Source organism: Vanacampus margaritifer, chromosome 16 (genome assembly GCF_051991255.1).
Source record: "Vanacampus margaritifer isolate UIUO_Vmar chromosome 16, RoL_Vmar_1.0, whole genome shotgun sequence".
Taxonomy (NCBI): domain Eukaryota; kingdom Metazoa; phylum Chordata; class Actinopteri; order Syngnathiformes; family Syngnathidae; genus Vanacampus; species Vanacampus margaritifer.
The window spans coordinates 658,265-669,637 of record NC_135447.1 but is presented as its reverse complement, the minus strand read 5'-3'; the positions used below and the strand labels follow the sequence as shown (position 1 = coordinate 669,637).

The 11,373-nt window shown below is 43.8% G+C and overlaps 1 protein-coding gene across 2 annotated transcripts; it reads right to left on the bottom strand.

Annotated features, from left to right (window-relative positions):
* Positions 1-300: 300 nt before the first annotated feature.
* arfip2b (ADP-ribosylation factor interacting protein 2b) lies at positions 301-7,511 on the bottom strand. 2 transcript variants are annotated; one of them, XM_077546836.1, is made up of 9 exons: positions 7,211-7,511; positions 6,304-6,408; positions 5,342-5,374; positions 4,281-4,392; positions 3,397-3,512; positions 3,080-3,301; positions 2,431-2,588; positions 2,174-2,348; positions 301-1,695 (listed from the first exon to the last, which is right to left on the bottom strand). In XM_077546836.1, the coding sequence occupies exons 2-9, from the start codon at positions 6,400-6,402 to the stop codon at positions 1,540-1,542; spliced, it is 1,071 nt and encodes a 356-aa protein (XP_077402962.1). In that variant the 5' UTR covers positions 6,403-6,408; positions 7,211-7,511; the 3' UTR covers positions 301-1,539. The 2 variants fall into 2 exon arrangements, with proteins under 2 accessions (XP_077402962.1, XP_077402963.1); XM_077546837.1 differs by lacking the exon at positions 5,342-5,374 and having other exon boundaries at positions 7,211-7,503.
* Positions 7,512-11,373: the final 3,862 nt, after the last annotated feature.

Sequence of the window (11,373 nt, the reverse complement as noted above, 5' to 3'; positions counted from 1 at the left end):
ACATGAACTTTATCATTAAAATGCACAATCTCACTATTTTACTTTACATTATTAATTGTATACTTTAAATTTATTATGATTCTTTGTGTAATTTTAAAATAACACGATTTTAATTATTCACGACATGATTAAATATTTGGTTAGCCCCCCCCCACCCTACAAAAGTTTGTTCATGAAAAAATGCAAAGAAAGCTTTATTTTTTAAAATCTATATTGTCATGTTATATGCACTTTATTTGCGTCCTTATCAGAAAACACACAAGTCGAAGAGCTGAAAATGACAGACTTTAAAAATATATATATTTCTGGGAAGTTTGGCGGTGGGAGTGCTCCTTTATTATTCAATTCACCCTTAACAAGACATCACTTCATCCTCCAACGTACACAAAGAACAAAAAAAAACGATAAATTTTTCATGATTAAAAATGAGAGCATTTTTGGGGCATGATCATAAATGGCATCCCGTTATTTCATTTTTAATGATATTGCTGTCAAAGGGACATTCTTAGATGCAATAACAATTCGCAGCGTGGCACCACGCACGATTATTGTAACGCACTTTTTTTTAACGCATGTTTCTTTTTAATAAAACTGAATCTGTGGAGTTCCAGTTGCTGTCCCGTTTTTGCTGTCGTGGCGACGGATTGCTGTGAGCTGGAGATGTAGCATTCATGCTACCACTAATGCTATGCTACGTCCAATTAGTGTTACAATTAGTGATTCCCAACCGTTGTGCTGCAGGAAATTCAACAAATTGGACTTAAATTGTCCCAAAATCATCGACTTTAAGGTCATCTGTCTGTCTATGCCAGTGGCAAGAGTGGATCACTCTATAAATGCTGTTTAAAATTTGTGAATTTATAGATGACTATTTTAAATGATGTGTGGTGATTTACTGCAATTGGCTCAGTCAGGCCCAAAAAGTGATCAGTGTTGCTTTGGCGCCATCTTGTGGTATCTACAGAATAGTATACAGTACAGTGGACCCGCTGCATATTTGTAGTTTGGCAATCAAGAATTCACATAATGGAAAACCTCGCTTATTGTTAGTTTTTTCTTTTTACCCGATCCTCGTGGTATTTTTATTTTGAGCCTTGACTGATGTGAAACATTTAAAGTTGGCTTAACAAAGGTTGGGAAAGAAGTTTGCGCATCCTCGCTGTGAAGCCTTCAAATCATTCGAACAAAAAAACAAAAATCACGTTAATGTAAATAAGATTACACGACAAAGTGGTTTGGTCCACAAATGAGAATGTTGGCTAAGCCATGCCAATATTGAAACGTAAAAAAAAACATAAAAAAAAAAGAGGGTGCATTTCAAGTAAAAATGTGATTTTCCCCCCCGATTGCCTCCATTTTGATTGGGTGGTTCTTTGATAGCATTCAGTCCGCAACGTAAACATCAAACAGAGGAGTCAAAACGCACAATTAGAAGGTTGCGGGAAAGTGGGCCACTTGCTCTTCCGTTCGGGGGCATGGTCGGGTAGGTGTGGGTCCTCCTCGTGGGCCCTCCTCGTGGGCCCTCCTCGTGGGCCCTCCTCACGGCTCCTCCAGCCAGGACGGCTTGTCGGTGCCGGGCGGCTTCAGCTTGATGTTGAACTGCTTGAGCGTTTGCTCCAGCTGCTGCTGGTTGCCGGCGAAGTACGCCGAGATGGCGTTGTGGAAAAGCAAAAGCTGCTTGTGCATCACCTTCACCTGTGGAACACAAGCGCCAGGCACGCCGCAACCCGTTGAGGTGGGAAAAATAGCAGCTATGCGCTCTGGGACTATTTTCCAAGCAACTTTGCGATTCTGTACAATTGGACGATCCCGCGCTTTATGTTGCCTCTTGACATGATGCTAGCGTTGTACCGATATATGCTTGGGACACATTTACGAGGAATGTTGTTCCTTTTGTTTTTTTTTGTTTTTTAAACAGCTCTTGCACTCAACTCTCCCGGTTTACTTCATGATTGGAAATATTGGGCAGCCCGTTTAGGCAGCAAAGCAGTTAGGACTCTTCAGTATGTTATTGTGACATATTTGCAAAGACCTTTTGTTATTTTGTTTTGTTTCATATGGAACTGTGTCCGCTGACTTGAAGAATCGTATGATTGACAGGCCCGTTTAGGCGCTAAACAAATTGGGAGTGTTAATCTTTCAAGGTCGCATTTCCCCTCCCCGATGTACTGACCTTGTTCTCCTCCAGGAACTTGAGTTTGATGGTGACGTCAGAGCGCAGTCGTTCGTACTTGTCTTTCTGGACCTGGTACTGCTGCTGCGCCGCGTCTATGCGGGCCACCGCAGCCGCATCCCGGGGCCCCAAGCTCAGCTCCTCCAGGTCTGACCGATACGCGTCGAATTCCAACCTGGGTGGCCATTTTGTCATGTTTTGCCCAAAAAGGCAACTTTGTGATGGCGCCGTCTTTTTTTTTTTCTTTTTTCCTTTACCTGGCGTTTTCGTACATCTTGATGGTCATGAGCGTGTCCTCCATGGTCCTGTTGACCAGCGTGTTGATGCTGGACACAAAGAAGTTGATGGCGCCCAGCAGAGTCTCGCCGTTCTTGCACAGCAGCTTTTGGGTCTCTGCGTTGTAGCCGAACTCGTCCTGCGGAGACGGCTTACGATGTTACGGAACCGCCGTGACAAACAACAGCGTGGTTCGACTTTTGTCAAGATTTTGAACAATCCACTTTTGTTTGTGCCGACACTTTTTGGTGACATTTCCAAATAAGGAGATGGTAATTGCCAAAGGATCTTTGCTCAGTTTAAGTGGTCTCATACTCAACTACACCCGCTTACTTCTTGATTCAGATTATCGGGCTGCCCATTGAGGTAGTAAACGATATGTCATCGGTGCTACATGACATAACGTTTGCCCAATGATGGCAAAATATACAAGATGAAGGAAAGCATTCGTTTTTCTTGTCTGGAGAAACTAGAAGAATAGTTGATTTTGTTTTTGTTTGTACAGATCCTTCTCTCAACTCCATCTGTTCACTTCAAGATTTGGACAGCCCGTTTAAGCAGCAAAGTGCTTGGCCTCTTTGGTGTATGTATACCCCCCTTTTTTTTTCTTTTTTTTTTTGCAGTCCTCACCCGAAGCTCCGGCGACTTCTGACTGAGGTCAGCGAAGGAGTCGCCCAGCGCGTGCTGCGTCTGCACCAAGTTGTAGAAATGATTGGTCAGCGCTCGGGCCAGTCGCAGCACGCTCTCGTATTTGCGCTTGGTGTCCCGCAGCAGTTCGATCTGGGCCTCCAGCTCCAGATCCACAGTCCGCGAGCCGCGCCCAAAGCGTTCCGAGATCATCTGCTTGGTGCACTAAAAAAAGAAAACAACATTGAAATTAAGGGCAGCCCGTCTAAGCAGCTCCCGTTTTGGGAAATCCAAACTTGAGGTGAATGCGGCTTTTGTACCTTGTAAGTGTTGAGACCCCACTTCTTGACGGTCTCCAGCTTTTCCACCGCCACGCCTCGGGCGGCTTCCTCCGCCGCCATGGATGAGCTGCTGCCGCTGTGGTGCATGCTGGGACCTGCGGGCGGTGCCGAGAGAAAGAAAAAAAAGTCAAGCCCGAGTTGGGGAAAACAGAACTCTGAGGACAGAAGAAGCCCGTCAAGAAGGATCACACCAGGCTTTGTAACATGAAAGTGACAGGAAGCAACACTCAAGGTTTGAGGTTTTTTTTTGTTTGTTTTGCATTTTAGAGAAGAAACACCACAAAAAATATATAAACCTAATCCTGTGACCGGGATCCGTTTGTTAAAGTCGGGGTTGTAGCGCACAGCCGGGCCTGAGAGACACAGTTGAGATGCACAAACGTTAGCACGGACACGGCGAGGTGGCTAGCTAGCCGGCTCGTCATTCTCTCTGAACGACCTTCATCCTGCTGATGGGCAAGACACGTTTTGGTTACTTTAGGGCAGCCCGTTTAGGCAGTTGGCTTTCCTGGGCATATTTACAATGAACTTTATGACTTTATTACTAGTCAACTTTGCTTGTTTAATTTATGATTCAAATATGACGGCAGCCCATTTAGCAAACTAATAGTGGCTTTATTTATTAAGCAGCAAAACTACTTGGGCCTGAGTTGTGTACTTTTATTTTTGACTAACTAGTAGGAACTTATGACATTTTTGTTTTCAAGGGCTCCAAACTAAACGTTGCGTGTTCAGCAAAACTACTGTTTGCTTGTAGCAAGCAAATGCATAATGAGCTCGTTCTATTGATCCCATTCTGCCACTTTGTGAACCATCAGGCCCATCTATCCACTTGGTGCGAGCGAGGCCCACGCAGTTGCTACCTTTGATGGATCCGGTGGGGATGACCACGCCCTCGGCCGTGCCGCCGTAACCGCCCGACACGATGCTGGTCTCGTTGAGGTTCGGGCCAGACACCATCACCTGCTGCAGGTCCTGCCACGGGGGGGCGAGGGTGGTCCGGAAGGAATGGAAGGATTAGATTAGATTAGGATTTCTACAGAGAGACGGTTATTCACGAGAAGACGACGTTAGGAGGGTTAAATGGAGGTCAAGGGTGAAACTAGCGGCACTAACAAGCTTTTGACGCATCTTGAGAAGGAAATTGGAAAGCTAAAAGGAGAGGGCAATTCCTGGGCGTAAACAAACCTACGATAGCATCGGAAACGTGTTTACTGGGTCCATGTCAGAGGTCACGTGACACGTGGAGATGAAACAAAAACATCGGCGCTTTGAAAACGATGCTTTTCTGATGTCAGCTTTTGCACGGATGTAAACGCAATTTTACGTCACAAACTTTTGACTGGGATCAGACGTATGTGTTTTTATTTTTTTGCTTTGTATGACTTTATAGTGAGTGTTGTTTTTGTTACACGGATAAAATAATTGCTGCAATAAAAGATACTGATGACCTTGGCAGGTTCACTACTTCTAGAATTCTGCAGGTCACAAACGGGTCAACCGGCTCAAAAATGGTTAACAATGTCGGGGAACTGTTGAAAATGGATGGCAGTCTATCAGTAATGCTGTACCCCGCCCCCTCCCCCCCCCCCAAACCCACATTTGGTGAATTTTGCCTTTATATTTTCATAATTTCCATGGAAAGTTTCTGTCGTGTCCACATGATCGATGCTGGAGCATTAGTAGTACATTGACAATTAGTACACGGAAAAAGTCACTTGGGTGAGAACACAGACCAGTTCTACAATGTCAGTGCAGCCCGTTAAGGCGGCACACTAGTACTAGTAGAACATACCAGGCTTGTTAGTTCCACACGGGCGTGCTTTGCTCGCCAGAAACGAGTGAGTTGGGACTTTTAGTGCACAGACGCAACACACACACACGACGGCACACAAATGTCCGCTCACCCTCGGCAGCTTCCTACCTTCTCATCTAAACGCCACTGCCGCTTTGTCGCCTGCACATAGACCACCACAAACAAACGAGAAACAACGAGAACAAAAAAGAAAGACACAAAGGAAAAAGACGACTGAAATCAGAAGGATGCCAAAGAAAATCAACATCATGTGTAACAAGCAGCCATGACAACTTTTACTGGCGCCACCGAGATCGCTTGTGTTGATGGAAAGCATGATTTACTTGAACGTTACACGCACGCACACATGCAGGCACACACTCCTGTTCCACATTGACCAGCTGCTTCACTCAAGACAATCTGATATGTGAGCACAAAGCCACATTTTTCTCATTGCTGTTGCTATGGCAACCGCTCACTATCTCCCAGCAAACACTGCAGCTCATACACATTCACGCACACACGGAGTTTAGTTAGCAAACAAGCAACTGTCAGTGTTTTTTTTTGTCCAGGAACTTGAATGTGTTTGTCCAAGGAGTGCACCGCCTCTCCCACCTTCAACCCACCCGAACCACCTTAAGTAGTCTTCGTAATCTCCCGTTGTCTGACCGAGCGGAATCGCCTTAAATCAGCTTCACAATCGCAACACCTGAACCACCGGCACTACTTTAGCCTGAGCCAAAACAGATCAACTGATCTGAACCCTCCCGGCTCTGCTGCACCACCTAAAACCACCTTCAATCTTCTGAAACCACCTTAAATCACATGACCCATCTTAAATCAGCTGCATGGCCCTGATTATACTGATATACTTTGATACACCTTAAAAATCGCCTGCCCTGAACCACCTTAAACCTCCACAATCACCACAAAGTGAAGATGGCCTCACAGTTGCTCAGGTCTCAGGTAACAACCAATCACCAACCAACGCTCAAGCAAAAAAAAAAAACGCCATCGCACAACAAAGCGCAGTCGACAAATGCGGCTCCGGAACGATGGATATGCAAATGAGTTGGCGTCATGTGGCGTACCTGCTCCAGGCCGTCGTCCTCCGCTAGTGTGCCCGTGTTGCCGTTGCTGTTGATGGGGATCTCCATGGTGGCCGCTTTGCTCATCAGGCTGTCCGCCATAGCACCCTGGGACGGACAGACAATGGCGGTAATCTACTTAAGTAGCCCCAAACATTCGCACCTTCCATACATCAGTGTGAGTAGCACTGGAGGCAATGTGTGTGAAGTGCCTTGCCCAAGGGCACAACTCGTGGATCAAACAGCCGACCTTCTGGTTACTGAACAACCGTCTCTACCCTGAGCCGTCACTTGAACCGTCAGAACGTATAGAGACCTTTGTCAAAAATAAAAATTGCAGTAGTATCCATCCATCTAAAAAATGTACCAGGCAGGATTCGAACAGTCACCACACGAGGTGGCGAGTTGGCGGTCACAGCAAAATAACCCCTTCGTATTTTTTTCTTCTTTTTTTTTTTACCTATGGCGGAAAAGCATTGCACCTTACACGGAACGCTCCAAGATAAACACAATTTCACTAAGAGTTTAGTTTTTAACCACAGAAAACAAGAAACTGCAAATATTGTCAGAAACTCGCGTTGGAGACAAAACTGCAGCGAATTTAAAACCGTCCGCGTCAGGTGCCATATGGCAGGTGCAGCCGCTCAGGTGGGAACAAGGAAACGCTTCATTCATGGCATTGGCGCTATCATTAAGCTTTATTAGCGTTATTTAAGCATGCCTGGTACAAACTAGACTAAAAAATTGTTTTAAACAGTCCAATTGAGTCTGAAAAAGGCCCGATTGTAGCTCGTAGCTTCACCCGGCTAACAGACTCGTGAGTAACCGGCGTGCTCGAAACGCGTCGAAGGGCACATGAAGATAAACATATACAATACAAAATGGAGGATATTGCAAGAAAGTGAATTACCTTCCCAGAGTTGGTGGTCCGGTCGTGCTGCTCGCCCGAATGCTAGCGGGCAAGCTAGCTACCACATTGATAGCGGCCACAACGAAGCATCTCCGGCTGACGTCTCTTTAGTCAAACAAGCACAACAAGGTGGAAGGAGATTTGGTGGACATGATAGCGGGGGGAAAAGAAGATGGTTGTTGCTGCTGCTGTTGTTTTGTTGATGTTGTTGTTGAGGCTGCGTAAACAGGCTGCCGGCTGGCTTGAGCCGCGAAGAAGAAGACGACGACAGAACGAGCGGCGGAAGTGACGCAATCTGAATTTAAACTAAAATAAAAAGATTCAGAATCTTCTTATTTCTACTTTTATCGTAGTGACTCGTACCATCACTGTCATTAAATATGCATTTTTTTTTTTTACTAGGTAAACAATATATACACAAATATCGTTTCTTTAGAACAAAACCAAATATTGCTAATTGAAAAAATGAATTGAAAACTTATAATAATTTGTTGTTACTTATTAATACCAAGAATGCAACAAAACTGGCGTCATTTAATGAAAGACTGTACTTGTGATTAAAATACATATATATATATATATATATATATATATATATATATATATATATATATATATATATATATATATATATATATATATATTATTTTAAATTGCCCTTTTTGTCCTTTATTTGAAACGGAAATGCCCGATGTTCAAATTGCAAATTGTTGTTTATTTGATTGTAGTCTTTATGTGCATTTTGAAAATGATTAAAATGGGATTGTATCTATTTTGCTTGTATTTGAAAAAAAAGATTATTATTTTTTGTAGTGACTCGATGCATATGCATTGCCAATGACGACCAGAGGCAAAACACCCCCACAAAAAAATCTTCATAAAGCGGCCCCACCACGTTTGTGGAAGCGTGGCTGGGTGGGAACTGACATAAAATAGTGAATAACATGACATGCCTCGTTTGTTGTGTGGTCGTTTCCTGGGCGGCATAATATATGTTTTTTAATAGGCCTAAGTATTTTAAAATGAAGGTTGGCTGTTGAATATGGGTTGAAGTGAACTTGAGAGCGATGCATGATCAATTTTTCGATCGACTATGTTGGTGATGAGATGTACAGCAGGAAATTACTCACACAACCCGACCTCGCCTTGAAACCCGACGACAACCCATGGCTTGAAATTCAGTTTGAAACCCCAATCCTGTCTTAAAACCCATCTTGGAACCCTAACACTGCCTTGAAACTTTAAACCAGTTTTGAAGACATACATTTAACCCCTAATGTTGACTTGAAGGCTCGAAACCCTAATTATGTCAGGAGGGCTTTGTTTGGTGGCGGGCCGAGTCGCAGGGAAGCAGGGCAAGGAGGCGAAGATGAAGCACGAAAAGGGACTTTTTAAGACAGGAGACTAAACACACAGACGCTAATGACACAACAAGACACACCTGGGGCAAGACACAAGTGGCTGAGGGCACTGATTGGTTCACACAAGGAAGGGCAGAATTACACTTAACAAGACCAATGGAGACACACAAGGAAAAACAGAACCCAAACATGACAATTTGAAACCTTATCAGGAGAAACGACTCAAGCTAGGGCACTCGTTGTATAAAGTACTTTTTCTGCCCTCATGGTGGCGCCAAATATCAAATCTTAGCCAGACCAAACTATTTGTTGTCTTTGAGATTACAGTGCTTTTGTTTTTGTATTAATTTTTTTCTTTTTTTCTTATTTTGTGATGTTCATCCGAACGACGTCATGCATGGCCATCATTTTCCTATTTTTTTCCCCCTTTTAATTCCTGGCTGCATATTAAAGAAAACATAAACAGCTCCACCACAATTCCACAGGAAATGAAAGAGAGAAAAAAAGGTGCCACAACGTATTCACCGTTTCATGGCAACTCCAGAAAACAACATGATGACGTTACCGCTCGCGACTTGAGGAACACACACGCACGCACGCACGCACGCACACACACACACACAGATTTATTATTGCATGGTGCAGCTTAACTTATTTAATGATAATAATTCATTTCATATTTTATAATATTATTAGAAACAAACACAATGAGCAGTTTCTATGTAAAGTGCACACAATGGACAAAAGTATTCGGATTCAGTTTTGCATGTTCACTTCCTGTCGGTGTAATAATACTTATGTGCACTTATTTTAATGTTGCATTTTTACACCTTGAATTGAGATTTTATTGTATTGCTCTGACTTTTTATCTAAAAAAAAAACAAAACACTTTTTTTTTGTCTTGAGTGACCTTGATAGTCCTTTTATAAAAAGGACCTTTAACCCACATTTGCGTGAATCAGCCGTGCATGCTGGGACGATCTCGTTGGGTTTGACATCCAGCTCGTCGATGATCCATCGCGCGACCGATTATTTTGTTTTGCTTTCTGGAATTTCAGAAAGTGCTCCGGGGCCTCCTGGGATCTCAGCTGCTGAAATCAACACAGAAGAAGATGGATGCCGCCACTCCTTTGAAGCCGGCAGCACTCTAAAAACAAAAAAAGATGGATTTAAGGTTTCAAGACAGAACTACAGTTTTGAGTCAAGGTTTCAATATTTTTCAATATTTCATTGTTTTTTGTCTTAAGGACTTTCAACTGCAAGTGACAAAATGCTTGAAGCAAGCACGCTTGGCTTGCTACGTGAAAGTTAGCGTTGAACAGACAAAGGAATACTTGAAAAATTTTGTTTTAATACATTTAAATGCATTTAAAGCACATGAGAGGGCTAAAACTATGATTTTATTTTAATATATGGTTTCACTACCTATCACGTGCGTCTGCAACGTATACTCCGCGATAAACACGGGTTGACTGTAATGCTAACCTCTGACCCGCACGTAACAAGTGGGCCTACAGGACTCCTGGAACATATTAGAGGTCTTCCTGCATTTTGGAAGGTGGACCCCAATCTGCCTAAACGGGCCCCTGCGGCGCAATGACTGCTAAAGGATACGGGTCGTGGTTGCGCATAGCTCGGATAACCCGAATTCCTGGCAGCGCTGGAGCGTGCGCTGGAGCGTGCGCTGGAGTAAGATGGATGAGGAGAGCGTTTGATACCCTGGGACAAAAGTGAAACGTTACATTTCTTTTTCGACTTGATTCTGACATATACACGCACAAAAATCAGAGGACACGCCAGAAAATTCTATTCCAGCGAGTCGACGTTTTTGATGAGCAAGAATGTTGTCAATACAGATCTGTAATCCTAATCTTAATCTCATTTTAAAGCAAACCCCTAACTGTACAACTACTGTACTTCCTTGTACTTAAAGCATAGCAAAAGTGTTCACGGTGAAAACATCTTAAACGTGTGTGCTGCGTTTCGCTACATTCGCACACGAGACAGTTACTCGTCGTCTCACCGCGTCTTTCGTCACGTCATTTTGGCTAATCTTCCTTCCAGGCAGAATTTCTCCGCCAAAAGCCGCAAGGACAACAAACTCGGCGCGCGACAATCCGGCCGAGTATTTAGCAGCTGCGGATGAGAAACTCAATACTTCCCTCGGGGGGCCGAGCGGACGGGAGTGCGGCGAATATTAAATTCTCGCCGCTTAAGTGCTCGGTAACGCGACTCCGAATAGACGGCGGAGTCGCTCGCTAGCGTGCACAATGCTGACAATTAGACTTGACAAGCTATGTATTGACTTACTAGGCCACGAGTTATGTTCACTGACTGAGTAAAAAAAAAAGACAAAAACAAAGCAGCAGCTTCGGCTTTGACTAATCAAGACACAATAACGTAATGCTTTGATATAAATATATTTATTTATTTATATACGCCGCTAATGTGTTTGTATGTCGCACTGTGGCTTTGTTTGTGAATCACAAGATGGCTAACGAAGCTACGATTGTTCTTCTTGAGGGTTAGGATGAAACCCAAGGAACATTCTGTGGTCCTGTGTTTGTGTGCTTCAGAAAGTATCGGAATGCCTTCAAACGGCAATAGTCAGACCCGAATCCTAAACTTTAAACCCAAACCCTGAAAACGTAACCAACCCCCCAAATGTAATTCTAACCGCTAACCGCTAACCTAACCCGTAACAGAAGCGTTCCTTCCACCTTGCTACTGGAACACCAAATTCTGGTTATTGATCCGCTTTGGTGCCACGGCGCAGACCCGTCCTTGCAGGTTGCAGCGGGC

Coding starts and splice junctions, on each gene's coding strand:
- arfip2b (XM_077546836.1), bottom strand. CDS start 6,402: ATGGCGGACAGCCTGATGAGCAAAGCGGCCACCATGGAGATCCCCATC. Junction 2,589..3,079: donor AGAAGTCGCCGGAGCTTCGG/GTGAGGACTGCA, acceptor CCGTCTCCGCAG/GACGAGTTCGGCTACAACGC. Junction 1,696..2,173: donor AGTTCCTGGAGGAGAACAAG/GTCAGTACATCG, acceptor TGTGTTCCACAG/GTGAAGGTGATGCACAAGCA.